Source organism: Macaca thibetana, chromosome 3, assembly GCF_024542745.1.
Source record: "Macaca thibetana thibetana isolate TM-01 chromosome 3, ASM2454274v1, whole genome shotgun sequence".
In the NCBI taxonomy this organism is placed as follows: Eukaryota; Metazoa; Chordata; class Mammalia; order Primates; family Cercopithecidae; genus Macaca; species Macaca thibetana.
In genome coordinates, this window is record NC_065580.1 from 126675130 (window position 1) to 126700908 (window position 25779).

General features: G+C 40.6%; 2 protein-coding genes across 4 annotated transcripts in view; one reads left to right on the plus strand and one right to left on the minus strand.

Moving 5' to 3' along the window:
- MRPS17 (mitochondrial ribosomal protein S17) overlaps positions 1–25779 on the minus strand; it is a 457376-nt gene that overhangs the window by 104968 nt on the left and 326629 nt on the right. The gene's annotated exons all lie outside the window — the stretch shown is intronic.
- Positions 1–25779, plus strand: part of SEPTIN14 (septin 14) — a 71425-nt gene that overhangs the window by 9285 nt on the left and 36361 nt on the right. Inside the window, exons 3-6 of the mRNA XM_050783501.1 lie at positions 5671–5791; positions 7260–7455; positions 8850–9036; positions 16803–16964. Coding sequence (XP_050639458.1) covers positions 5671–5791; positions 7260–7455; positions 8850–9036; positions 16803–16964 — 666 coding nt within the window. The remainder of the gene's footprint in view (positions 1–5670; positions 5792–7259; positions 7456–8849; positions 9037–16802; positions 16965–25779) is intronic.

The window sequence follows — 25779 nt, forward strand, 5'->3', positions numbered from 1 at the left end:
TTATGTATGGATATCCAATTTTCCCAGAACCATTTATTGAAGAGATTCTTCTTTCCCCACTGTATGCTCTTGGCACCTTTGTCAAAAGTGAGTTCACTGTACATGTTTGAATTTATTTCTGGGTTCTGTATTCTGTTCCATTTGTCTATATGTCTGTTTTCATGACAGTACCATGCTGTTTTGGTTACTGTAGTTCTGTATTATAATTTGAAGTCAAGTAATGTGATTCCTTCAGTGTACCCAGAATACTCAGCATTGCTTTGAATATTCTGTGTCCTTTGTGGGTACATGTAAATTTTAGGATTACTTTTTCTATTTCTTTCTTTTTTTTTTTTTTTGAGACAGAGTCTCGCTCTGTTGCCAAGTCTGGAGTGTAGTGGCACGATCTCGGCTCACTGCAGGCTCTGTCTCCCAGGTTCACGCCATTCTCCATTCTCCTGCCTCAGCCTCCCAAGTAGCTGGGACTAAAGGCACCTGCCACCATGCCCAGCTAAATTTTTTGTATTTTTGGTAGAGACGGGGTTTCACCATGTTAGCCAGGATGATCTCGATCTCCTAACCTCGTGATCTGCCTGCCTTGGCCTCCCAAAGGCTGGGATTACAGACATGAGCCCCTGCTCCCGGCCTATTTTTTTCTATTTCTGTGGAGAATGTCATTGGTATTTTGATAGGCATTGAGTTAAATATGTAGATCGCTTTCAGTGGTACAAACATTTTAATGATATTGATTCTTTCAGTCCATAAACATGGAATATCTTTTCATTTTTTTGTATCCTCTTCAGTTTCTTGTATCAATATTTTATAGTTTATCATTTATGGATTTTTGAGTGCTGAACTAACCTTGCGTTTCTAGAATAAATGTCAATTGTTTTAATATATAATCTTTTTTATATACAAGTGAATTGATTTGGTAATGTTTTTTAAGATTAAACAAAAAAAAAACTCCGTGCAGTATGATTTCTTCTAAATGAAATTCTAGAAGTAAAATTATAGCAACTGAAAACAGATGAGAGGTTGCCAGGATTGAGGGATGAGGGTTATGAATTGACTGAATAGGGATAAGAGGGAAAGCTTTAGGGATGTCAGAAATGTTCTATATGGTGATCATGATGGTGATTACATTACTATACACATTCGTTAAAATTCATCAAATGGTGCACATAAAGTTGGTAACTTTTATTATATATAAATTATTCCTCAATAAAGCTAGCTAAGTAACATATATAGAATTTTAGTAGAAAAAAGAAAGTTGCAGAGTTTCACTCTTGTAGCCCAGGCTGGCGTGCAATGGCGCGATCTCGGCTCACTGCAACCTCTGCTTCCCAGATTCAAGAAATTCTCCTGTCTTAGCCTCCCAAGTACCTAGGGTTACAGGCCTCTGCCACCATGCCTGGCTAATATTTTTTTGTATTTTTAGTAGAGACCAGGTTTCACCACACTGGCCAGGCTGGTCTTGAACTCCTGACCTCTGGTGATCTGCCTACCTCGGCCTCCCAAATTGCTGGGATTACAGGTGTGGGCCACTGTACCCGGCCATGTATGTGTTTTTAAAATTTAATACCTCTATATTTGTGTATATAAAAGTATTTTTTAATGTTTAGAATCATAAAAATCATAAAAATAGGGAAAAGAGGAAGGAGATAGGATGTGGGGAATAGTCAAATGGAATATTATCTTTCATGTCAATATTTCAGTTGTTAAGAAAAATTTATTTGCACACTCACTAGTTGTACAATTAAAATTAAATTTAATTATGGTAGTAAAAAAGAATTTTTGCAGTTATGCACATGACAGAAATTAATGTATAATTTTCTCTTTTTGTGATATCTTTGCCAGGTGTTTTTTCTTCGTTTGTTTGTTTTTCTGAGATAGAGTCTCACTCTGTCGCCCAGGCTGGAGTGCATGGTGTAATCTTGGCTCACTGCAACCTCTGCCTCCTGGGTTCAAGGGATTCTCCTGCCTTAGCCTCCAAAGTAGCCGGGATTACAGGCACGTGCCACCATGCCTGGCTAATTTTTTATATTTAGTAGAGATGGGGTTTCACCATGTTTGTCAGGCTGGTCTCGAACTCCTGACCTCAGGTTATCCACACGTCTCGACCTCGCAAAGTGCTAGGATACAGGCGTGAGCCACTGCGCCTGGCTTGTCAGGTGTTTATATTGCCATTATATCTGGTTTCATAAAATACATTGGAAAAAATTCGCCTCTCTTCTGTTTTGTAGAGAGTTTGTGTGAATTTTTCTTTAACTGCTTGTTGATAGAATTCAATAGTGAAACTAGCAGGGCCTAGTTTCTTTTTTTTTTTGAGACGGAGTCTTGCTCTGTTACCCAGGCTGGAGTGCAGTGGCGCGATCTCGGCTCACTGCAAGCTCCACCTCCCGGCTTCACGCCGTTCTTCTGCCTCAGCCTCCCGAGTAGCTGGGACTACAGGCGCCTGCCACCGCGCTTGGCTAATTCTTTTGTATTTTCAGTAGAGACGGGATTTCACCGTGTTAGCCAGGATGGTCTCGATCTCCTGACCTCGTGAGCCGCCCGCCTCGGCCTCCCAAAGTGCTGGAATTACAGGCTTGAGCCACCGCGCCCGGCCAGGGCCTGAAGATTTCTTTGTGGAAAGGTTTTTGACTGTAATTTCTTCAATAGATATATGACTCTTTAGATTTCCTATTTCCCGTTGTGTCATTTTTATAATTTGTTCTTTTCCAATGAAATTTATTTATTTTCAAGTTTGTTGGCAAAAGAGTTATTTCAAATTTATTGGCAAAATGTGTTCATAAATGTGTTTATAGTAGTCTATTATAATTTTGTTATCTGTGTGGTCTGTAGTAATGTTCTTTCATTTCTGCTATGAGCAATTTGTGTTTTGGGTGTTTTTTTGTTTGATTTTTGTTTTTTTGAGATGGAGTCTTGCTCTGTTGCCCAGACTGGAGTACAGTCGTGCGATCTCGGCTCACCGCAACTTCTGCCTCCCGGGTTCAAGCGATTCTCCTACCTCAGCCTCCTGAGTAGCTGGTATTACTGGCACATGCCACCATGCCCAGCTAATTTTTGTATTTTTAGTAGAGAGGGGGTTTTTCTATGTTGGTCAGGCTGGTCTCGAACTCCTGACCTCAGGTGATCTCCCTGCCTCGGCCTCCCAAAGTGCTGGGATTACAGGCGTGAGCTACTGTGCCCGGCTGTTTTGGATGTTTTTATTAGTCCAGCTAGGTGTTTATCAATCTTATCAATCTTTTCAAAACAGCAAATTTTTGCTTATTTAATTTTCTCTAAGACTTATTTCCTGTTTCTTTGCTTTCTGCTTTATTTATTTATTTTTGAGATGTAATCTCCCTCTGTCACCCAGGCTGGAGTGCAGTGGTCCAATTTCAGTTCACTGCAACCTCTGCCTACCTGGCTCAAGGGATTCGCCTGCCTCAGCCTCCCAAGTAGTTGGGATTACAGGCTCCCACCATCATGCCCAGCTCATTTTTGTATATTTAGTAGAGACAGGGTTTCACTCTGTTGGCCAGGCTGGTCTCGAACTCCTAACCTCAAGTGATCCACTTGCCTTGGTCTCTCAAAATGCTGGGATTTCAGGCGTGAGCCAATGCGCCTGGCCATGCTTTCTGCTTTTATCTTAATTTTATAATTTTTGTTTTTCTCCTGGGATTTTTGTCTTTTTACTCATTGTGTATGCACACTTTCCTTTATGTCTCTGCACGTTTATAATAGCTGTTTTAAAATCTCTGTTAGTAGATTGGGCCCAGTGGCTCACACCTGTAATCCCAGCCCTTTGGAGGCTAAGGCAGGAGGATTGTTTGAGCTCAGGAGTTCAAGACCAACCTGAGCAACATGGTGTGACCCCGTCTCTACCAAAAATACAAAAATTAGCCAGGTGCAGTGGATCACACCTGTAATCCCAGCAATTTGGAAGGCCCAGGCAGGTGGATCACCTAAGGTCAGGAGTTCAAGACCAGCCTTGCCAACATGGTGAAACCCCTTCTCTACAAAAAATACAAAGATTGGCTGGTCATGGTGGCGCATGCTTATAGTCCCAGCTTTTCGGGAGGCTGGAGAATTGCTTGAGCCCGGGTGATGGAGGTTGTAGTGAGTCGAGATCTCAGCTTACTGCAACCTCTACCTCCCAGGCTGGTTAGCATGTTCTTGTTTTATAAAGGTACAAAATAAATGTAGACAACATCTATTGAGCTAATTGTTGATGCTTCTACGTTAACATCTTTCCTACGGATTTATAATTCCTTTATTCTCAGATATACTAAAACATTTTAAAGCTTGTTAATTTAGATAAAAAGGCATTTTGTATTCCTCATAAAATAGTGTTAAGAACTGTGAAGTATGCTGAGCTGTCATTGCAAAGTGGTATTTAATGTGTTGTTAGGTGTGGAGGGGGTTGTATAATTCCCATTTTTAAAATAAAAGTGCTTAGAAATAAAAAGTGAATTATCTTTTAACCTTTTAAAAATGATCGGTTGGTAACTTTGTGTATAATACTGATGGATTTCAAATTTTCTGGAATGGGGTTATTAGTAGTAGATTTCTTTGATATAACACGAGTCCTCAGAGGGTATATAACAAATTTGAAGTATACATCATTTGATTTTTTAAAAATTTCAAATTGATTTTGGTTTCCTCACATATGTAGAGGATCTCCAGCTTACAATCATTCAACTTAAATTGTTGACTCTATGATAGTGCCGTTTTTCACTTTATTTAATAAATTACATGAGATATTCAATACTTTATTATAACATAAGCTTTGCGTTAATTGATTTTGCCCAATTGTAGGCTAATGTAAGTGTTCTGAGCGTTTTTAAGGCAGACAAGGCTGAGCTATAATGTTCAGCTTTGTTACGTGTATTAAATGGTGTTTTGACTTACAATATGTTCAATTTAGGAGGGGTTTCTTGGGACATAGCCTCATCATAAATTGAGAAGCATCTGGATTAACATGTGTGGGATTTTCTCACTATATTAACATGCTGCAGCAGAATGAAAGGATGTTAAAGTTTTTTTCTTTTTCTTATGGAAGAAAGAATTTATTATGTTAGAGTAATATATTAGAGTTTCTTGTAGTATTTCCTTAATTCCCTATTTTATTTATATATTTATTTATTTGTTTGTTTATTGAGACAGTGTTTCACTCTTTTGCCCAGGCTGGAGTGCAGTGGTGCGCTCTTGCCTCACTGCAAACTCCGCCTCTCGGGTTCAAGTGATTCTCCTGCCTTAGCCTCCCGAGTAGCTGGGATTACAAGCATGTACCACCATGCCTGGCTAATTTTGTATTTTTAGTAGAGATGGGGTTTCACAGTGTTGGCCAGGCTGGTCTTGAACTCCTGACCTCGTGATCCGCCTGCCTTGGCCTCCCAAAGTGCTGGGATTATAGGCATGAGCCACTGTACCTGTCCCCCATTTCTTTTAAAATTTAGAAACAGAGCCTCTTTGAGTGTGCTGAGAGATAGATTCACTTTATTTATAAAAATAATAGCCAAATCTATGTGTTTGAACACAGACTTCTATTTTCACAAATTTACTTAATATGTTTGCATCTTGTCTGAGGTATGATAATCAAATGATAATCAATTCTAACTTCTTTGATGTACTATAATAATTTTCCTTTCAAATGACTTCATTTTCTATTCTAACACAAAACTCTAAATTTTTGTTTTATTTAAGCAAAAAGAAAATAATATTCGTTGTTTAACTACGATTGGACATTTTGGTTTTGAATGTTTGCCCAATCAGTTGGTGAACAGATCTATCCGACAAGGATTCACTTTTAATATTCTCTGTGTGGGTAAGTGTCAGACACCTCATTTGAACTATTCCTTCATTTTTCCCAATGTTCACTTCAACTTATCTTAAGCAGTGTAACATTGATGCTATTAATTCAAATATATCTTCATGTTTACAGTGATTCTCATCTTAGCCATATTATGTAATCCTTTTATTTTTTGAGACAGGTTCTCACTCTGTTGCCCAGGCTGGAGTGCAGTGGTGTGATTGTGGCTCACTGTAGCCTCAGCTGCCTGGGCTCAAGCAATCCGCCCACCTCAGCTTCCCAAAGTGCTGGGATTACAGGCATAAACACCACACTGGACCTGTAATGATTGTTAAAAATTGGAACATTCCTGTGCTCTTAAAAGTCTGATGTAGCTTAGTGTATACTTTCTTTCTCCATTATGTTAATGAGTGAGAGAAACAGGGCTAGCATGTATACTTTCAAGGCCATCCCAGTCTTTGAAGTATTTGAAACCCTTTATTTATTTTTAAAATTAATGTTATTCTTAATTGAAAAATCATAGTTATTTACATGTATGGATACAATGTAAGGTTTTGATAAATGTTTACAATGTGGAATGATTCAATCAAGTGAATTAACATATCTATTACCTGGTTTACCTATCATTTTTTTTATGATGAGACATTTGAAATTAACTCTCTTATTTTGAAATATACAATACATTGACTATAGTCACTCTGCTGTGCAATAGATCTCAAAACTTCTTTCTCCTGTCTGTTTGAAACTGTTAGTTTGCTAAAGATGATGGCCTCTAGTTCCATCCATGTTCCTGCAAAGGACATGATCTCATTCTTTTTCATGGCTGCGTAGTATTCCACGGTGTATTTGTACTACATTTTCTTTATCCAGTCTATCATTGATGGGCATTTGGGTTGATTCCATGTCTTTGCTACTGTGAATAGTGCTGCAATGAGCTCTGTTGGTGTGCTAAGGATGATGGCCTCCAGCTCCATCCATGATCCTGCAAAGGACATGATCTCTTTCTTTTTTATGGCTGAGAATATGTGCCATGTTCTCACTTATAAGTGGGAGTGAAATGATGAGAACACATGGACACAAAAAGGGGAATAATAGACACTAATGTCTACTTAAGGGTGGAGGTTTGGAGGAGGGAGAGGATCAGATAAAATAACGATGGGGTACCAAGCTTAGTACCAGGGTGATGAAATAATCTGTACAACAAACCCTCATGACATGAGCTTACCTATATAACAAACCTGCACGTATACCCCCAAACCTAAAATAAAAGTTAAAAAAAAAAAATAGAAACTTTGTACCCTTTGACCAACAAGTCCACCTTTCCTTTCTCCCTGCTCCCCCAGCCTCTGGTAACCGGTATTCTACTCTCTACTTCTATGAGTTCAACTTTCTAAGATTTTAAAAAACCACTGTAGGAATTCAAAGTGTTGCTTCTTCTCAGCCCCTTTATGCCCCTATGACAATGAATCTATGTCTATTACAGGGGAAACTGGAATTGGAAAGTCAACGCTGATTGACACATTGTTTAATACTAACTTGAAAGATAACAAATCCTCACATTTTTACTCAAATGTTGGACTTCAAATTCAGACATATGAGCTTCAGGAAAGCAATGTTCAGTTGAAATTGACTGTTGTGGAGACAGTGGGATATGGTGATCAAATAGACAAAGAAGCCAGGTTAGTGTTTTCTTATTTAAATTAAAAAAGGTTTTCTTATTTCAAAGAATTCAACTTCTTTTGCCATAGACTAATTTGTGTAAGTAATACCCTTTCGTCCAGATTTTATTATTTTCCTAAGCAATGTTCTTTTCTTACAAGATTAATACTTTTGTATATAATTGATTTTCTTACAAGATTTTTATTTAACCAGTTATAGCAAAAAATTTTAAATACAGCTTCTATTAGTTTTAGCTTATTTCCTTATTTCTTTATTTGACTTTATTTGTACACATTTTCTGTAGAGGTTGTACTAATTTATATTCCCACCAACAGTGTTTAAGGGTTCCCATTTCTCTGTATCCTTGCCAAATTATATTATTTATTTATTATTATTATTATTTTTCGAGACAGTTTTTCATTCCATCACCCAGGCTGGAGTGCAGTGGCACAAGCTCAGCTCACTGCAGCTTCGACCTCCCAGGCTCAAGTGGTCCTTCCACCTCAGCCTCTTGAGTAACTGGGACTACAGGCACATGCCACCATGCCTGGTTAATTTCAAAAATTGTTTGTATAGATGGGGTTTTGCTATGTTGCCCAGGCTGGTGTCAAACTCCTGGCCTCAAGTGATCCTCCTACCTTGGCCTTCCAAAGTGCTGGGATTACAGACATGAGCCATTCTACTTGGCCTGTTATTTTTTATCTTTTTTCTTTGAGACAGAGTCTTGCTCTGTAGCCCAGGCTAGAGTGCAGTGACGCAATCTCGGCTCACTGCAAGCTCAGTCTCCTGGGTCCTCACCATTCTCCTGCCTCAGCCTCCCAAGTATCTGGGACTACAGGCGCCCGCCACCAGGCCTGGATAATTTTTGTATTTTTAGCAGAGATGAGGGTTCACCATGTTAGCCAGGATGGTCTTGAACTCCAAACCTCATGATCACCTGCCTCAGCCTCCCAAAGTGCTGGGATTATAGGCGTGGGCCTCCGTGCCCAGCCATTTTTTATCTTTTTAACAATAGCCGTTCTGACTGAGGTAAGATGATATCTCATTGTGATTTTACTTTGTATTTTGGTGTTCTGAAAAATGTCTATTCATGTCCTTTGCCCACTTTTTTAACGGGATTATTTGTTCTTCTTGTTGCTGTTTAGTTGCTTGCATTCTTTTTATATTCTGGATACTAGTCCCCTGTCGGATGCCCCCAGCTTTCCTCTATGTTTACATTTTACATAATCATAGAGTAAAGCATGAACCTAATTATTGGTTTGGAATTAATATCTTTGTATGGACATGTTATGAACTTTTTTTTTATCACTATAGCAAACTGCTTACATACATGTTAACTGTTCATTAAGTCGTCAAAAAGCAGGCTTTAGATTTTATAAGTCTGTTATGTTAAATGTATAAATTATTTTTTTAGCTACCAACCAATAGTTGACTACATAGATGCCCAATTTGAGGCCTATCTTCAAGAAGAACTGAAGATTAAACGTTCCTTGTTTGAGTACCATGATTCTCGCATCCACGTGTGTCTTTACTTCATTTCACCTACAGGACATTCCCTGAAGTCTCTTGATCTATTAACAATGAAGAACCTTGACAGTAAGGTATGTTTGGTAAATCCACCAAGCTTTCTTTTCTTTTTCTTTCTTTCTTTCTTTTTTTTTGTATTTGAGACAGGGTCTTGCTTTGTCACTCAGGCTAGAGTGCAGTGGTGTCATCATAGCTCACTGCAGCCTCAACCTCCTGGACTCAAGCAATCTTCCCACCTTAGCCATCCGAGTAACCGGGACTACAGGAATGTGCTACCAAGATCAGCTAATTTTTGTATTTTTTGTAGAGACAGGGTTTCACTATGTTGCTCAGGCTGAACTTGAACTTCTGGCTTAAGTGATCTACCCACCTCACCCTCCCAGAGTGTTGGGATTACAGGCGTGAGCCATTGTTCCTGGTCCCAACCTTTCACGATGTAATATTAATTTCGAGATAATAACACATCTTGAAGGCACGTGCATGCAAGTGTAGTTACCTATCTTTAGGTGATTTCATCATTATGCAAACATCATAGAGTGTACCTACACATGCCTAGATGATCTAGCCTACTACACACCTAGACGATAGTCTTTGATGGTATGGCTTACTGCTCCTAGGCTACAAACCTGGACAGCATGATACTGTACGGAATACTGTAGAATTATAACACAATGGTAAGTATCTGTGTATCTATTTTATTTCATTTTATTTTGAGACGGAGTCTTACTGTCTCCAAGGCTGGAGTGCAGTGGCATGATCTCGGCTCACTGTAACCTCCGCCTCCTGAGTTCAAGTGATTCTCTGGCCTCAGCCTCCCAAGTAGCTGGGACTACAGGCCTGATAGGCCTGTGCCGCCACACCCGGCTAATTTTTTTTTTTTGATGGAGTTTCATTCTTGTCACCCAGGCTGGAGTGCAATGGTGTGATCTGGGCTCACTGCAACCTCCACCTCCTGGGTTCAAGCGATTCTCCTGCCTCAGCCTCCCAAGTAGCTGAGATTACAGGCATGCGCCACCATGCCCGGCTAATTTTGCATTTTTAGTAGAGACGGGGTTCTCCATGTTGGTCAAACTGGTCTCAAACTCCCGACCTTAGGTGATCCACCCACCTCAGCCTCTCAAAATGCTGGGATTACAGGCGTGAGCCACTGCGCCCAGCCTAATTTTTGTATCTTTAATAGAGACGGAGTCTTGCCATGTTGGCCAGGCTGGTCTTGAACTCCTGACCTCAAGTGATCTGCCTGCCTCAGCCTCCCAAAGTGCGAACCACCATGCCTGGCCTTGTCTGTGTATCTAAACATAAAAAAAGTACAGTATTAGACAAATAATAGACACTGGGCCCTTTATAAGGGGGAAGGGTGGGAGGAGGTTGAGATTTGAAAAATTACCTATTGGGTACAGTGCTCACTATTTGGGTGATGGGCACACTAGAGGTCAAAACCTCACTAATATTCAATATATCTAAGTAACAAACCTGCATATATATCCCCTGAATCCAGAAATTAAATAAAGAGATCTATAAATAGCTGGGCACAGAGGCTCACGCCTGTAATCCCAGCACTTTGGAAGGCTGAGGTGGGCGGATCACCTGAGGTCCGGAGTTCAAGACCAGCCTGGCCAACATGACGAAACCCTGTCTCTACTAAATACAAAAAATTAGTTGGGTGTTGTAGCAGGTGCCGGTAATCCCAGCTACTCGGGAGGCTGAGGCAGCAGAATCGCTTGAACCAGGGAGGCAGAGATTGCAGTGAGCTGAGATTAAGCCACTGCACTCCAGCCTGGGTGACAGAGCAAGACTCAGTAAATAAATAAATAAATAAATAAATAAATACATGTATAAATAAATGAATAAATAATAAATAACAACAGCAACAACAAAAAGCAAAGGTATAGTATTATCATATTATGGGATCACCATCATATATGTGGCCCCTCATTTACTGAAATGCCATGACTGTACCTGTTATTTTATAATATATATATATCATAATTATTTTTTTCTGTTAATATTTAAAGCATTTGCATTAGAGTGTTAGGGCTGGGATAGCAAAATGCCATAGACTGGGTGGTTTAAACAATGAAAATGTATTTTCCCACAGTCTTAGAGGATAGAAGTCCAAGATCAATGTGTCAGAAGATGTGCTTTCTTCTGAAATCTCTGTCCTTGTCTGGCAGATGACCACCTTATCTCTGTGTTCTCACATGGTGTTTCTCCTGGTGTCTCCTGGGTGTACACATTTTATCTTTTTTTTTTTTTTTTGGACGGAGTTTAGCTTTTATTGCCCAGGCTGGAGTATAGTGGCGTGATCTCAGCTCACTATAACCTCTGCCTCCTGGGTTCAAGCAGTTCTCCTATTTAGCCTCCTGAGTAGTTGAATTACAGGTGCCCGCCACCACATCCAGTTAATTTTTTTTTTTTTTTTTTTTAAGACAGAATCTCACTGTGTCACCCAGGCTGGAGTGCAGTGGTGCCATTTCGGCTCACTGCAAGCTCCGCCTCCTGGGTTCACGCCGTTGTCCTGCCTCAGCCTCCCAAGTAGCTGGGACTACAGGCGCCTGCCACCACACCTGGCTAGTTTTTTGTATTTTTAGTGGAGACAGGGTTTCACTGTGTTAGCCAGGATGGTCTCAATCTCCTGACCTCGTAAATCCGCCCGCCTAGGCCTCCCAAAGTGGTGGGATTACAGGTGTGAGCCACCGCACCTGGTCAATTTTTTGTATTTTTAGCAGAGATGGGTTTCACCATGTTGGCCAGGCTGGTCTTGAACTCCTGACCTCAGGTGATCTGCCCACCTCGGCCTCCCAAAGTGTTGGGATTACAGGCATAAGCCACTGTGCCCGGCCTCACATTTTATCTTCTTACAAGGGTGCCAGTCAGTTTGGATTGGGCCCACTGTAACAGTCTCACTTTTTTTTTTTTTTGCCCAGGCTGGAGTGCAATGGCATGATCTTGGCTCGCTGCAACCTCCATCTCCCAGGTTCAAGTGATTCTCCTGCCTCAGCCTCCTGAGTAGCTGGGATTACAGGCGTGTACCACCACACCCAGCTAATTTTTGTATTTTTAGTAGAGACGAGGTTTCACCATGTTGGCCAGGATGATCTCGAACTCCTAATCTCAGGTGATCTGCCCACCTCGACCTCCCAAAGTGCTGGGATTACAGGAGTAAGCCATCATGCCCAACCCATTCTCACTTTTTAATCACCTCTTTGAAGGCTTTATCTCAGTTAAGGTCACATTCTGAGGTACTGGGGGTTAGGGCTTCAACATATAAATTTTTTGGTTGCTGGGGGAGACAATTCACATTTGATAGATTTCAGCCTTGACTTACCTCCCAGATCATGTCCATTTGCCTATAGAGTAGCACCTTGGGGGTAAGTTCCAAGATCCCCAGTAGATGCCTGAAAGCATGCATGGTACAGAGCCCAATATATACTATGCTTTTTTCTATGCATACATACCTATGGTAAAGTTTTATTTATAAATGAGATGCAGTTCTCTTTTATTATTAGTTACTATTGTTAGTTTCTTAGATGCAGACTGGAGTTAACAATAGTTACTAATAATAAAGGAGAACAATTATAACAATACACTGTACTAAAAGTTATGTGAATGTTGTCTGTGTCTCTCAAAATATCCTTTTTTTTTTTTCCCCAGAGACAGAGTTTTGCTCTTATTGCCCAGACTGGAGTGCAGTGGTGCGATCTCAGCTCACTGCAACCTTTGCCTCTTGGGTTCAAGTGATTCTCCTGCCTCAGCCTCCTGAGTAGCTGGGATTACAGGCGCCCGCTACCACGCCCGGCTAGTTTTTTGTACTTTTAGTAGAGATGAGGTTTCACCATGTTGGCCAGGCTGGTCTCAAACTCCTGACCTCAGGTGATCCACCTGCCTCGGCCTCCCAGAGTGCTGGGATTACAAGTGTGAGCCACCGTGCCTGGCCTCAGAATATCTTATTATACTGTGCTCATTCTTCTTATGACGATGTGAGATAATACAATGCCCACACGTTGAGATAAAATGAGGTGAACAGTGAGATAATTCATATCCAGGGTGAGATGGAGTGGGTCAACATAACTTTCCGTCACAGTATTTAGAATGGCATGCAATTTAAAACGTGTACATTGTGTATTTCTAGAATCTTTCATTTAATATTTTTGGACTGCTGTTGATTATGGGAAATTGTGGAAAGTGCAACTGGGCTGGGCTCTGTGGCTCATGCCTGTAATCTCAGCACTTTGGGAGGCAAAGGCAGGAGGATCACTTGAGCTCAGGAGTTCAAGACCAGCCTGAGCAATGTAGTGAGACCCCGTCTCTACAAAAAAATACAAAAATTAGCCAGGCATGGTGGTTTGCACCTGTGGGATCACTTGAGCCCAGGAGTTCGAGGCTGCTGTGAGCCAAGATCATGTCACTGCAATTCCAGCCTGGGCAATAGAGCAAGTCCCTGTTGAAAGAAAAGAGAGAGAGAGAGAGAGAAGGAGAAAGAGAAAAGAAGGAAGGAAGGAAGGAAGGAAGGAAGAGGAAGGAAGGAAGGGAGAGAGGGAGGGAGGGAAGGAAGAAAAGGAAGGAAGGAAGGAAAAAAGAAGAAGGAAAGGAAAAGAAAGAAGAAAGAGAAACTGTGGAAAATGGGGGATGCCTGTATTTTTAAAATAAAATGTACTATATGATACTGTAAAATAATCCCACTGATGTTTGACTAGTACCACCGACAGTGTGAAACAGAAAGCTTTTGTGATCCTGGTTACAGATTGTATCAGAGGATTCACAATACAAGAGCCTGCAGGCAGCTGCTGCTTGTTATATAGAAACAGCTAAGAAAAGCATAATTCTTTCCAGCAAACACCTGGGACACACGAGGACTTTCTTTCAATAGGCTGCTTAAGCCCCATGGCTTCAGCAAAATCTCAAAATCGATATGAGACTCTGTTCATTTGATTAATTTTTCTAATTATTCAGCAGTTTTTTGTAGTTTAGTTTTATTATACAGAAAATCAGTCCATTGAATGTTTATGAAACCCAGAACGTGCAATGTTGTAGATTTATTTGTACAGAAGGAATTTTAATTTTTGTATATATAAAGGTCACAGGACTCATCAGTGGAAGCAGCTTTTGAATATTTGCTTTGTCACTTGCTAGGTGTCTGTGACCTTGGAAAAAATGTCTAGCGCTTCCTGTGATTAAAAGCATGGGGTGGGCCAGGAGCCATGCCTCACGCCTGTAATTCCAACACTTTGGGAGGCCGAGGCGGGCAGATCACCTGAGGTCAGGAGTTTGAGAACAGCCTGACCAACATGGTGAAACCCCGTCTCTACTAAAAATACAAAATTAGCTGGACGTGGTGACACATGCCTGTAATCCCAGCTACTTGGGAGGCTGAGGCAGGATAACTGCTTGAACCTGCAGGCAGAGGCTGCAGTGAGCCGGGATGGCGCCATTGCACTCCAACCTGGGCAACAAGAGTGAAACTCCATCTCAAAATAAAATTAAAAAAAAAAAAGCATGGGCAGTGGGTTCAAGCTACCTGCTTTCACAAACCTGACCCTATTACTTGCTCACTGTGTGGCTTTGGGAAAATTATGATGCCTCAATTTCTTTCTCTGTAATACTCATGCAACTGTTCCATAAGTCTAAAATTATTTTTCATAAAAAATTTAGAAGGGCCAGACATGGTGGCTCACCCCTGTAATCTCAGCACTTTGGGAGGCTGAAGAGGCAGAATTGCCTGAGCCTGGAAGTTCAAGACCAGCTTGAACAACATAGTGAGACCCTGTCTCTACAAAAAATACAAAAAAATAGCCAGGCATGGCAGCATGTGCCTGTAGTTCTAGCTACTCAGGAGGCTGAGGTGGGAGGATCGCTTCAGCCCGGGAGGTTGAGGCTACAGTGAGCCGTGATCATGCCACCGCATCGCAGACAGGGCACCTCTCTCTCGCAAAAAAAAAAAAAAAAAAAAAAAAAAGTTAAAAGTATATCCTCTTTTTTAAAAATAGAAGGCCAATATACATGTTGGCCTTCAGAAATTGTTATATTATCAGATTCTTTTCTGCACTCAGCCCTAACAAAACATGCTGTCTTCAACTTTATTTAGTTGAAGAAAGAAAAAGTTCTAAGTTGGGTTCCTTTTATCCGAGGAGTCTCAACTTTTACTATGTATTGTTCAAACTGAAAAGAGACTTTGTACTTAATCTCAGATGTCATTAAGTAGTTGAAATAAGTTAGATTTCTAGTTAAATTAAGAGCTGCTTCAAGTTTTTAATTAGTAGTACATTCAATAGTCAGGAATATACACTTTTGTTGTTGTTGTTGTTGAGACGGAGTTTCGCTCTTGTTGCCCAGGCTAGAGTGCAATGGCGCGATCTTGGCTCACTGCAATCTCTGCCTACTGGGTTCAAGTGATTCTCCTGCCTCAGCCTCCCGAGTAGCTGGGATTACAGACATGAGCCACCATGCCCAGCTAATTTTGTATTTTTAGTAGAGACGGAGTTTCTCCATGTTGGTCAGGCTGGTCTTGAACTCCCGGCCCCAGGTGATCTGCCAGCCTTGGCCTCCCAAAGTGCTGGGATTACAGGCGTGAGCCACGATGCCCAGCCTGTCCATGGATTTTTAAAAAAAATGTGCTCTGAGCAATCTAAAACAAAAGCAGTCTGCCTAAAATTTATATTTATGTATTTCTACTATATTACAGATATTGATTTTATGGAGCTATAATTTAATAAGATATTTTAAAAGTGATAAAACATTTTATAATTTTGTATATTGTTATTTCCTAAAAAGTTTAGTTATTTAAGTGCAAATGCAAAAGACAGGAATGATCATATTGAAGCACTAGGAAAAAACTTTGTGGGTAAAAATTCAACCTCAAATATGCAACTATTTAACTTCCAATGTGGAAATAACGTCTTTTTACAAAAGAAAAATGAACATATTTGTTTGCAAGGTGTTCTTATACACACACACACACACACACACACGCACACACACACGGCCTTTAGAATATGGTAACCAGGCCAGGTGTGGTGGCTCACACCTGTAATCCCAGTACTTTGGGAGGCTTAGGTGAGTGTATCACCTGAGGTCAGGAGTTCGAGACCAGCCTGGCCAACATGGTGAAACCCTGTCTCTACTAAAAATACAAAAATCGGTCAGGCGCAATGGTGGGCGCCTGTAATCCTAACTACTCAGGAGGCTGAGGCAGGAGACTTGATTGAACCCAGGAGGCGGAGGTTGCAGTGAGCCTAGATTGTACCATTGCACTCCAGCCTGGGTGACAGAGCAAGACTCCATCTCAAAAAAAAAAAAAAAAAAAGAATATGGTAACCAAAAATATCTATATTCTTTTTAGGTGGTCTTTGAAAAACAAAAGCAAATCTATCTGCAAACACATCTAGGTGGGGCAAGAGTGTGTGAAAATGGGACATTAATTAAGATTGATTGATGGAAAAAGTGATGTAAAAAGTAGAAAGACAAAATCCCTTCCACAATTTTGATGAAAGTTCTTTCAATTTGTCTTTTATCACTCAGCTTAATAAGAAATAAAATTGAAAATAAATTAAATAATTTACATTGTCCTACTATTTACATTTTACTAACTCCATATGTGTAGAGGTGTAAGGGATTTTTAGAAGAGAAACAAGATTGAGACTTTTCAACCTGAATTTGGATAAAAGATGAATCTTCAAAAGTATTGATAATTTTGGAAAATAATTTTTAGGAAAGGCATGACAGCCAGTGATTATCTAGTTAGGCAATTTATTGCCAGGGATTGTGAAGCTTTACTATAAAAACTATAGGATGAACAATGACTCCTTGATGCTGAGATTTTGTTCGTCTTCTTTTTTAATAGGTGAACATTATACCACTGATTGCCAAAGCAGACACAATTTCTAAAAATGATTTACAGATGTTTAAGAGTAAGATAATGAGTGAATTGATTAGCAATGGCATCCAGATATATCAGCTCCCAGCAGATGAAGAAACTGCTGCTCAGGCAAACTCCTCAATTAATGTAAGTTTCAGTAACAATATCTGATAAAGAGGCTATAAATGAGTGTTTATCCAGAATCCAGTGTGAGAAGTTTAAAATTTTTTTTATTTTGAAAAGCTTCTGCTCAGAATTGATTCTTTGTAAGCAGATTTATTTAGATTTAATTGAAACACCGTGTTCCTCAAGGATACTGGCCTATAATTTTCTTCTTGGAAGTATATTTTCTTGCTTTGATATCAAGGGGAGGCTGCCTCATAAAATGACTCTGAAGGTGTTACTTCTTTTTTCTATTTTTTCAAAGAATTTGAGGTTGTTTTATATTAAAATTTCTTTGAAAGTTTGGTAGAATTTACTCATGAAGTAATCTGGTCCTAGGCTATATTTTGGAGTTTTGAAAAATTACTTCTTTAGTTTCTCTATTTGTTATTGGTCTCTTTAAGCTCTCTATTTATTCTCCATTCAGTCTTGGTAGGTTATATGTTTCTAGTCATTTCACCATTTCTTCCAAGTTGTCAAATTTGTTGCTGTACAATTGTTCATAATAGTCCCTTATAATTCTGTTTATTTCTGTAAGAAATAAACCTTTGTAATAAGTTGTAATGTCTTCTTTTTCATTTCTTATTTTATTAACATAGTCTCTCTTTTTGTTCTTAGTCTAGGTAAGGGCTTTGATTTTGATTTTTGTTTTCCCCAAATCAACTCTTAGCTTCATTGATTACTTTTTTTTTGTTGTTTTCTTTTTTGAGACAGAGTCTCACTCTGTTGCCCAGGCTGGAGTGCAGTGGCACAATCTCAACTCACTGTAACCTCCATCTCCTGGGTTCAAGTGATTCTCCTGCCTCAGCCTCCTGAGTAGCTGGATTTACAGGAGCGTGCCACCACGACTGGCTAATTTTTATGTTTTTAGTACAGACAGGGTTTCACCATGTTGGCCAGGCTGGTCTGCAATTCCTGGCCTCAGGAGATCTGCTGAGATTACAGGTGTGAGCCACCGTGCCTGGCCGATTAAAATTTTTTTTATTCTCTATTTCATTTATTTATGCTCTAATCTTTGTTATTTCTTTCCTTCTGCTAATTTTTTTTTTTTTTGGAGGGGTGTAAAGTTAGGCTGTTTATTTGAAATCTTTTTTTTTTTTTTTTTTTTGAGACAGAGTCTCCCTCTGTCGCTCAGGCTGGAGGGCAGTGGCGCAATCTCAGTTCACTGCAACCTCCGCCTACCAGGTTCAAGTGATTCTCCTCCCTCAGCCTCCCGACTAGCTGGGACTACAGGCGTGTGCCACCACACCCGGCTAATTTTTTTGTATTTGTAGTAGAGATGGGGTTTCACCATGTTAGCCAGGCTGGTCTCAAAATCCTGACCTTGGGCAATCTGCCTGCCTCGGCCTCCCAAAGTGCTGGGATTATAGGTGTGAGCCACCACAAAGGCGAGATCTTTTTTTAAAAAAGATACAGGTGTTTACTACTATAAACTTCCTTCATTTTTTTATTTTAGATTCAGAGGGTATAAGTGCATATTTGTCAAATAGATATATTGCATAATGGTGAGGTTTGGCTTCTAGCGTACCTATCCTGAAATAGTAAACATTGTACCCAACAGATCATTTTTTTTTTGAGACATGGTCTTGCTCTGTTGCCCCGGCTAGTGTGCAGTGGCGTGATCACATCTCACTACCAGTAGATAATTTTTGACCATCAGCCTCTTCCCAGTCTCTACCTTTTGGAGTCCCACTGTCTGTTGTTTCCATCTTTATGTCCTTGTGTACTTACTGTTTAGCTCCTGCTTATGAGAACATGTGGTATTTGATTTTCTATTTCTGAGTGATTTCACTTAGAATAACAGCCCCCAGCTCCATCCATGTTACTGCACAGAGCAAGATTTCATTTTTTTTGGCTTCATAGTATTCCAGGGTGTATATATACCACATTTAAAAAAATCCAGTCCACTGTTAATGGACATTTAGGTTAATTCCATGACTTTACCATTATGAGTAGGAATGTAATATACATTGAGTGAAAGTGACTTTTTAATATAATTATTTCTTTTCTTTCAGGTAGATGCCCAGTAGTATAATCACTGAGTTGAATGGTAGCACTATTTTTAGTGCTTTGAGAAATCTCTATATTGTTTTTCATAGAGGTTGTTACGGTCCCACCAACAGTGTATAAGTATTCATTATTCTCTGCATCCACACCAACATCTGTTGTGTTTGTAGTAAGAGCCATTCTATGTAAGACGATATCTTTTTTTTTTTTTGAGACGGAGTTTTGCTCTTGTTGCCCAGGCTGGAGTGCAATGGCGGGATCTCGGCTTACCGCAACCTCCGCCTCCTAGATTCAAGCAATTCTCCTGCCTCAGCTTCCCAAGTAGCTGGGATTACAGGTATGCGCCACCAAGCCCAGCTAATTTTGTATTTTTAGTAGAGATGGGGTTTCTCCATGTAGGTCAGTCTGGTCTCGAACTCCTGACCTCAGGTGATCCACCCACCTCAGCCTCCCAAAGTGCTAGGATTACAGGTGTGACCCAGCACGCCTGGCCGTAAGATGATAATCTTATTGTGTGTGTGTGTGATTGTGTTTTTTTGAGATGGAGTCTCACTCTGTCACTCAGGTTGGAGTTCAGTGGCGTGATCTTGGCTCACTGCAACCTCTGCCTCCTGGGTTCAAGAGATTCTCCTGCCTCAGCTTCCTGAGTAGCTGGGATTACAGGTGCCTGCCACCATGCCCAGCTAATTTTTGTATTTTTAGTAGAGATGGGGTTTAACCATATTGGTCAAGCTGGTCTCAAACTCCTTACCTCAGGTGATCCACCCACCTTGGCCTCCCAAAGTGCTGGGATTACAGGTGTAAGCCACTGCCCCCGGCCTTTATTGTGGTTTTAATTTGCATTTCTCTGATGACTGGTGATATTGAGCAATTTTTCATATGTTTGGTGGCCACTTGTATGTCTTCTTTTGAGAAATGTCTGTTCATATCCTTTGCGGTCTCTTTAATGGGGTTGTTTATTCTTTGCTGTTGTTGAGTTGTTTGTGTTCTTTGTAGATTCTGTATATTACTCCTTTGTCAGATGCAAAGTTTGCAAATATTTTGTTCCTATTGTGTAGGTTGTCTGTTTACTCTGTTGATTATTTCTTTTGCTGTGCTGTTTAAGTCCCATTTGTGTATATTTGGTTTTGCTGCATTTGCTTTTCAGGTCTAAGTTATGAATTATTTGCCTAGGCCAATATCTAGAAGAGATTTTCCTAAATTTTCTTCTAGAATTTTTATAGCTTCTGGTTTTTCATTTAAGTCATTAATGCATCTTGAGTTAAAGTTTGTATGTGATGAGAGGTGGGAATTCAGTTTCATTCTTTTGCCAATGGGTAGTCAATTTTCCCAGCATCATTTATTGAATAGAATGCCCTTTCCTCATTGTTTATTTTTGCCAACTTTGTTGAAGATCACTTTGTTGTAGGCATGTGATTTTATTACTGGTTCTTTATTCTCTTTTCTTTCACAATTATTTTTCTCTCTTTTTTAGCTGTATCATTCCTAGCAATGGACCCTCTATTCCATTCCATTAATCTCTCTGTCTGTTTTTGTACCAATGCTATGCCGTTTTATTGAGTATAGCATCATAGTATAATTTGAAATCAAACACATGATGCCTCAGGCTTAGTTCTTTTTGCTTACAAGTACTTTGGCTATTTGGATGCTTTTTTGGTTCCATATGATATTTAGGATCTTTTTTCTAATTCTGTGAAAAAATGATATTGGTAATTTGATAGGAATTGTGTTGAATCTGTAGATTGCTTTAGTTAGTGTGGTCTTTGTAATGATATTGATTCTTCCAATCCAAAAATTCCATAAATTTTTGGAATAGTTTCAGTAAGATTGGTACCAGCTCTTTGTTGTACTTCTGGCAAAATTTGGCTGTAAACCTATCTGTTCTTGTTTTTCTTTGTTTGAAATTATTTTATTACTGAGTCAGTTTCATTACTTGTTACTGGTATATTTAGGAGATCTATTTTTTCCTGGTTTAGTCTTAGGAGGTTGTATGTTTCCAGGAATTTACCCATTTTCTTTTCTTTCTTTCTTTCTTTTTTTTTTTTTAAAGGAATGTAAAACTATTATTGACCACAGTTCACCAGTATTTACAATAAGGTAAACAATATACAGTTGGGGCCAGGCATGGTTGCTGACACCTGTAATCCCAGCACTTTGGGAGGCCGAGGCAGGTGGATCACAAGGTCAGGAGCTCGAAACCATCCTGGCCAACATGGTGAAACCCCGTCTCTACTAAAAATACAAAAAATTAGCCAGGCATGGTAGCGGCCACCTCCAGTCCCAGCGATTCCTGAGGCTGAGGCAGAAGAATAGTGTGAACCCTGGAGAGGGAGCTTGCAGTGAGCCGGGATCGTGCCACTGCACTCCAGCCTGGGTGACAGAGCAAGACACCGTCTCAAAAACAAAACAAAACACACACACACACACACACACACACACAAACACACACAAAAAAACAAAAAACAATATACAGTTGGGTAACATTCTGATTACCACAAAGTTGTTTTTCCTGGCTTTTGCTGAACCAGTAAAGCAAATACTGAAAAGATTGAGCCTACATGTAAGGAATGAGTAGGGTAATTAAAAAACATGTAAGTCTTTTTTTTTTTCTTCTTCTGAGATGGAGTCTCACTCTGTAGCCCAGGCTGGGGTGCAGTGGCAGCGATCTCGGCTCACTGCAAGCTCCGCCTCCCAGGTTCATGCTATTCTCCTGCCTCAGCCTCCCCAGTAGCTGGGACTACAGGCGCCGCCACCATGGGCCCAGCTAATTTTTTGTATTTTCAGTAGAGACGGGGTTTCACCGTGTTAGCCAGGATGGTCACGATCTCCTGTCCTTGTGATCCACCTGCCTCGGCCTCCCAAAGTGCTGGGATTACAGACGTGAGCCACCACGCCTGGCCAAAAACGTGTACGTCTTTTAGTTTACTTTTGTAATTTAAGCTATGAAGAGGCCTTTTTTTTTTCTTTTTTTTTTTTTTTGAGATGGAGTCCTGTTCTGTCGGCCAAACTGGAGCGCAGTGGCGCTATCTTGGCTCACTGTAACCTCCTCCTCCCGGGTTCAAATAGTTCTCTGGAAGAGGCCATTTTTTATTGCAGACTTGAAGAGCTATTATTCACTGCCTCCAAGCTGCTCCGGGTTGAAGGTCTGCGGCATCTTTGGCTCTCTGCGCCTCCAGCTTGAGCCACATCTGAGCAGGGAGGGACGAATTTAACCATTTTATCTAGGTTTTCTAGTTTGTATACATAGAGATATTCCTATTAGTCTCTGATGATCTTTTGTTTTCTGTGGTATCAGTTGTAATGTCACTTTTATCACTTTTGATTGTTCTTGTGCTTACTTGAATCTTCTTTTTTCTTGGTTAATCTAGCTAGCACCATATCAATTTTCTCTTTCTTTTCTTTTTCTTCTTTTCTTTTCTTTCTTTCTTTTTCTTTTCTTTTTTTTTTTGACAGAGTTTTGCTTTGTTGTCCAGGCTGGGGTGCAGTGTCATGATCTTGGCTCACTGCAACCTCTGCCTCCCAGGTTCAAGCAATTCTCAGGCCTCGGCCTCCTGAGTACCTGAGATTACAGGCACCTGCCACCATGCACAGCATGTATTTTAGTAGAGACGGGGTTTTTTTGTATTTTAGTAGAGACAGGGTTTCACCATCTTGCCCAGGCTGGTCTCGAACTCCTGAGCTCAGGCAGTCCAACTCTCTTGGCCTCTGAAAGTGCTAGGATTACAGGCATCAGCCACCGTGCCTGGCCTAGCACTATATTAATTTTCTTATCTTTTCAAAAAACAAAACAGGTTTTTTGAACTAACACAGACAAAAAAAAAAAAAAAAAAGAAAATTTAAATAAGAGTTAAAGAAATAGGAAATTATGTAAAGCAACCCAACTTATGAGTTGTAGGCATTCCTGAGAGAGAAGAGGAAAAGGTAAAAAGATTGGAAACATATTTGAGGGAATAATCAGGAAAATTCTCTTGGCCTTGCTAGAGGGGTACATATCCAGATGCAACAAGCTCAAAGAATACCTGGAAATATTTTGCAAGATGAACTTTACCAGATTATCCAAAGTCAACTTGAAGAAAAATACTCTGAAAGAAGCAAGAGAGAATTTTCAAATTACCTATAAAGGAAATCACATTAGACTAACAGCAGACTTCTCAGAAGAAAGTTTACACACCAGAAGGCACTGGGATCCTATTTTCTGTCTGCTTAGTCTAGCCTATGTTAAAGCCTTCATCTGTAACCCAACCCTTCAGTGTGTTTTTCATTTTCAGAAATTCCATTGTTTTTATTTAAAGATATCTGTACTTCATTCACATTCTGCATTGTTCTGGTATCTTTGTGTTGATTTTCCACTTTCTCTTGGATCTCATTGAGCTTCTTTATAATTCATATTTTGAATTCATTATCTTTCATTTCAGAATTTTCATTTTGGTTGGTTAGGATCCATTGCTAGAGAGCTAGTGCGTCCTTTGGTAGTGTCAAAACATTCTACCTTTTTTTTTTCTTCATGATGCCAAAGTTCTTATGATGGTTTCTTCTCATCTGGGAAAACTGTCACTTCTTATTTTTGAATTTACTTTAATTTAGATGGGGCTTTTCCCCCTTGGGGTGTAACTATAGTGTCTATTGGGTAGGGGGCTTTGGCTTTGTTTCTTTTTCTTTTTGTTTTTTTTGAGACAGAGTTTCGCTCTGTTGCTCAGACTGGAGTGCAGTGGTGCGATCTCGGCTCACTGCAAGCTCCGCCTCCTGGGTTCACGCCATTCTCCTGCCTCAGCCTCCCAAGTAGCTGGGACTACAGGCACCCGCCACCACGCCCGGCTAATGTTTTGTATTTTTTTTAGTAGAGATGGGGTTTCACTGTGTTAGCCAGAATGGTCTCGATCTCCTGACCTCGTGATCCACCTGCCTCGGCCTCCCAAAGTGCTGGGATTACAGGCGTGAGCTACCACGCCTGGCCTGGCTTTGTTTTTTCAGCCCTGTGCCCTTCTGTCAGTAGACTTTTTGTTGGTTTGTGCCTTTTAACCTCCATGCCAGTAAGTGGCACTTATAAGTAAGAGCCAGCTATGGCAGAAGGAGATAGTGTGTGTTTGATCTTTGTTTACTGTGATTTCCTCTCTGTTGTTTCAGGTGATAGGCTGGTCTATGTAATGCCTAGACTCTGAGTTGCCTGTTCAGCCCAGGGGGGAAGACAAAGCTGGGCAGAACTGGACCAAAAAGCTTACCCACCAACATCTCAATGATTAACGTGAACAGTAGCCTTTACAGGGGTGGCTGGGGTATCTCCTGTTGAAATGCTCACAGGTCTCTGTAGGGAGGGAGGAGCTGTACCAGCTCTGCCTCCTATGTAGGTAGGAACATGATCTGTTTCCCTATCCTACCCCTGTCCCAGAGCTCATGACTCTTAGTTCAGACAGACGATGTCATCTACCTCCAGGTCATAATGTAGCCAAGAGCCATTGAAAATGCCTGTCTGATGACTCTTCATAGGAGCAACCTCAGGGTAGGACCTCTTCCCTCAGCCCAATACAGACAGCCCTGTGGCTTGCCTGTTCTCTCATGCAGGAACGCTGCTACTTTGTGTACACAGGGGAAGCAGCTTCACCTTTCAGCACAGGAGGGTGGGTTTCAGCTGTTGTAGTGTCGGCCGGCTGGGTCAGCACAGCCTTAGTCTCCAGAGGGAGTGATCAGGTGCCAATGGTGGACTGGGCTAGCCATTTTCTTGATTCTCAGATCCCAAATGGTGTTCTGGATGGTATGCATAAGTACTGGAGGGACTGGATCAGAAACAGGCTGGCATATGTGTCCTCAGGTACCCAGGGTTCAGATGCTGGCTGTGATAGAGAGGGGCAGGCTGGCCCCCACACAACTGGCAGAAAACTTAGGCAGGGGCAGGAAGAATGCTCAGGCAACTGCAGAATGCTAAAGCGACAGCAGTGCCAGGGCTGATTGCAAGTACCTGGGGCTGGGCTCTCAGAAGAGTGCCAGGCCACAGCTGAAATGATCAGATGGGAGCACTCTTCTTTATTCTTTTTTTTTTCTTTCTTTCTTTTTTTGAGATAGCGTTTTGCTCCTGTCGTCCGGGTTGGAGTGCAATGGCATGGCCTCGGTTCACTGCAACCTCTACCTCCTGGGTTCAAGCAATTCTCCTGCCTCAGCCTCCTGAGTAGCTGGGATTACAGGCACCCTCCATCACATTGGCTAATTTTTGTATTTTTAGTAGAGATGGGGTTTTGCCATGTTGGCCAGGCTGGTCTTGAACTTCTGACCTCAGGTGATCTGCCTGTCTCAGCCTCCCAGAGTGCTGCGATTACAGGCGTGATCCACCGCGCCCAGCCCATCCTTTATTCTTAAAGGACAGCTTTCTGGGGGTAAAGTATTCCTTTTGGTCTTTCTCTTCTAGTACATTGAGTCGTCCCACTGTTTCTTGACCCGCAAGATTTCTGTTGAGAAATCCATTGATAGTCTTATACAGCTTCCCTTATATGGGACAAGATGTTTTTCTCTTGCTGCTTTCAAAATTCTCTTTGTGATATAGGTCAGGGTATACAAAGATTCAGTTTTCAAAATGAATAAGTTCTGAAAATCTAATGTACGGCAGTGTGAATATAGTTAACAATACAACATTGTATACTTGAAATTTGGTAAAAGAGTAGATCTACATGTTCTCATCCCCCAAAAAAGCAAAGAAAATAATAATTATTTGAGGTAATAAATATGATAAATAACTTAATTGTGGCAATTTTTTCACAATGTATATACATATTAAAACAAGCTGTACACCTGAAATATATACAAT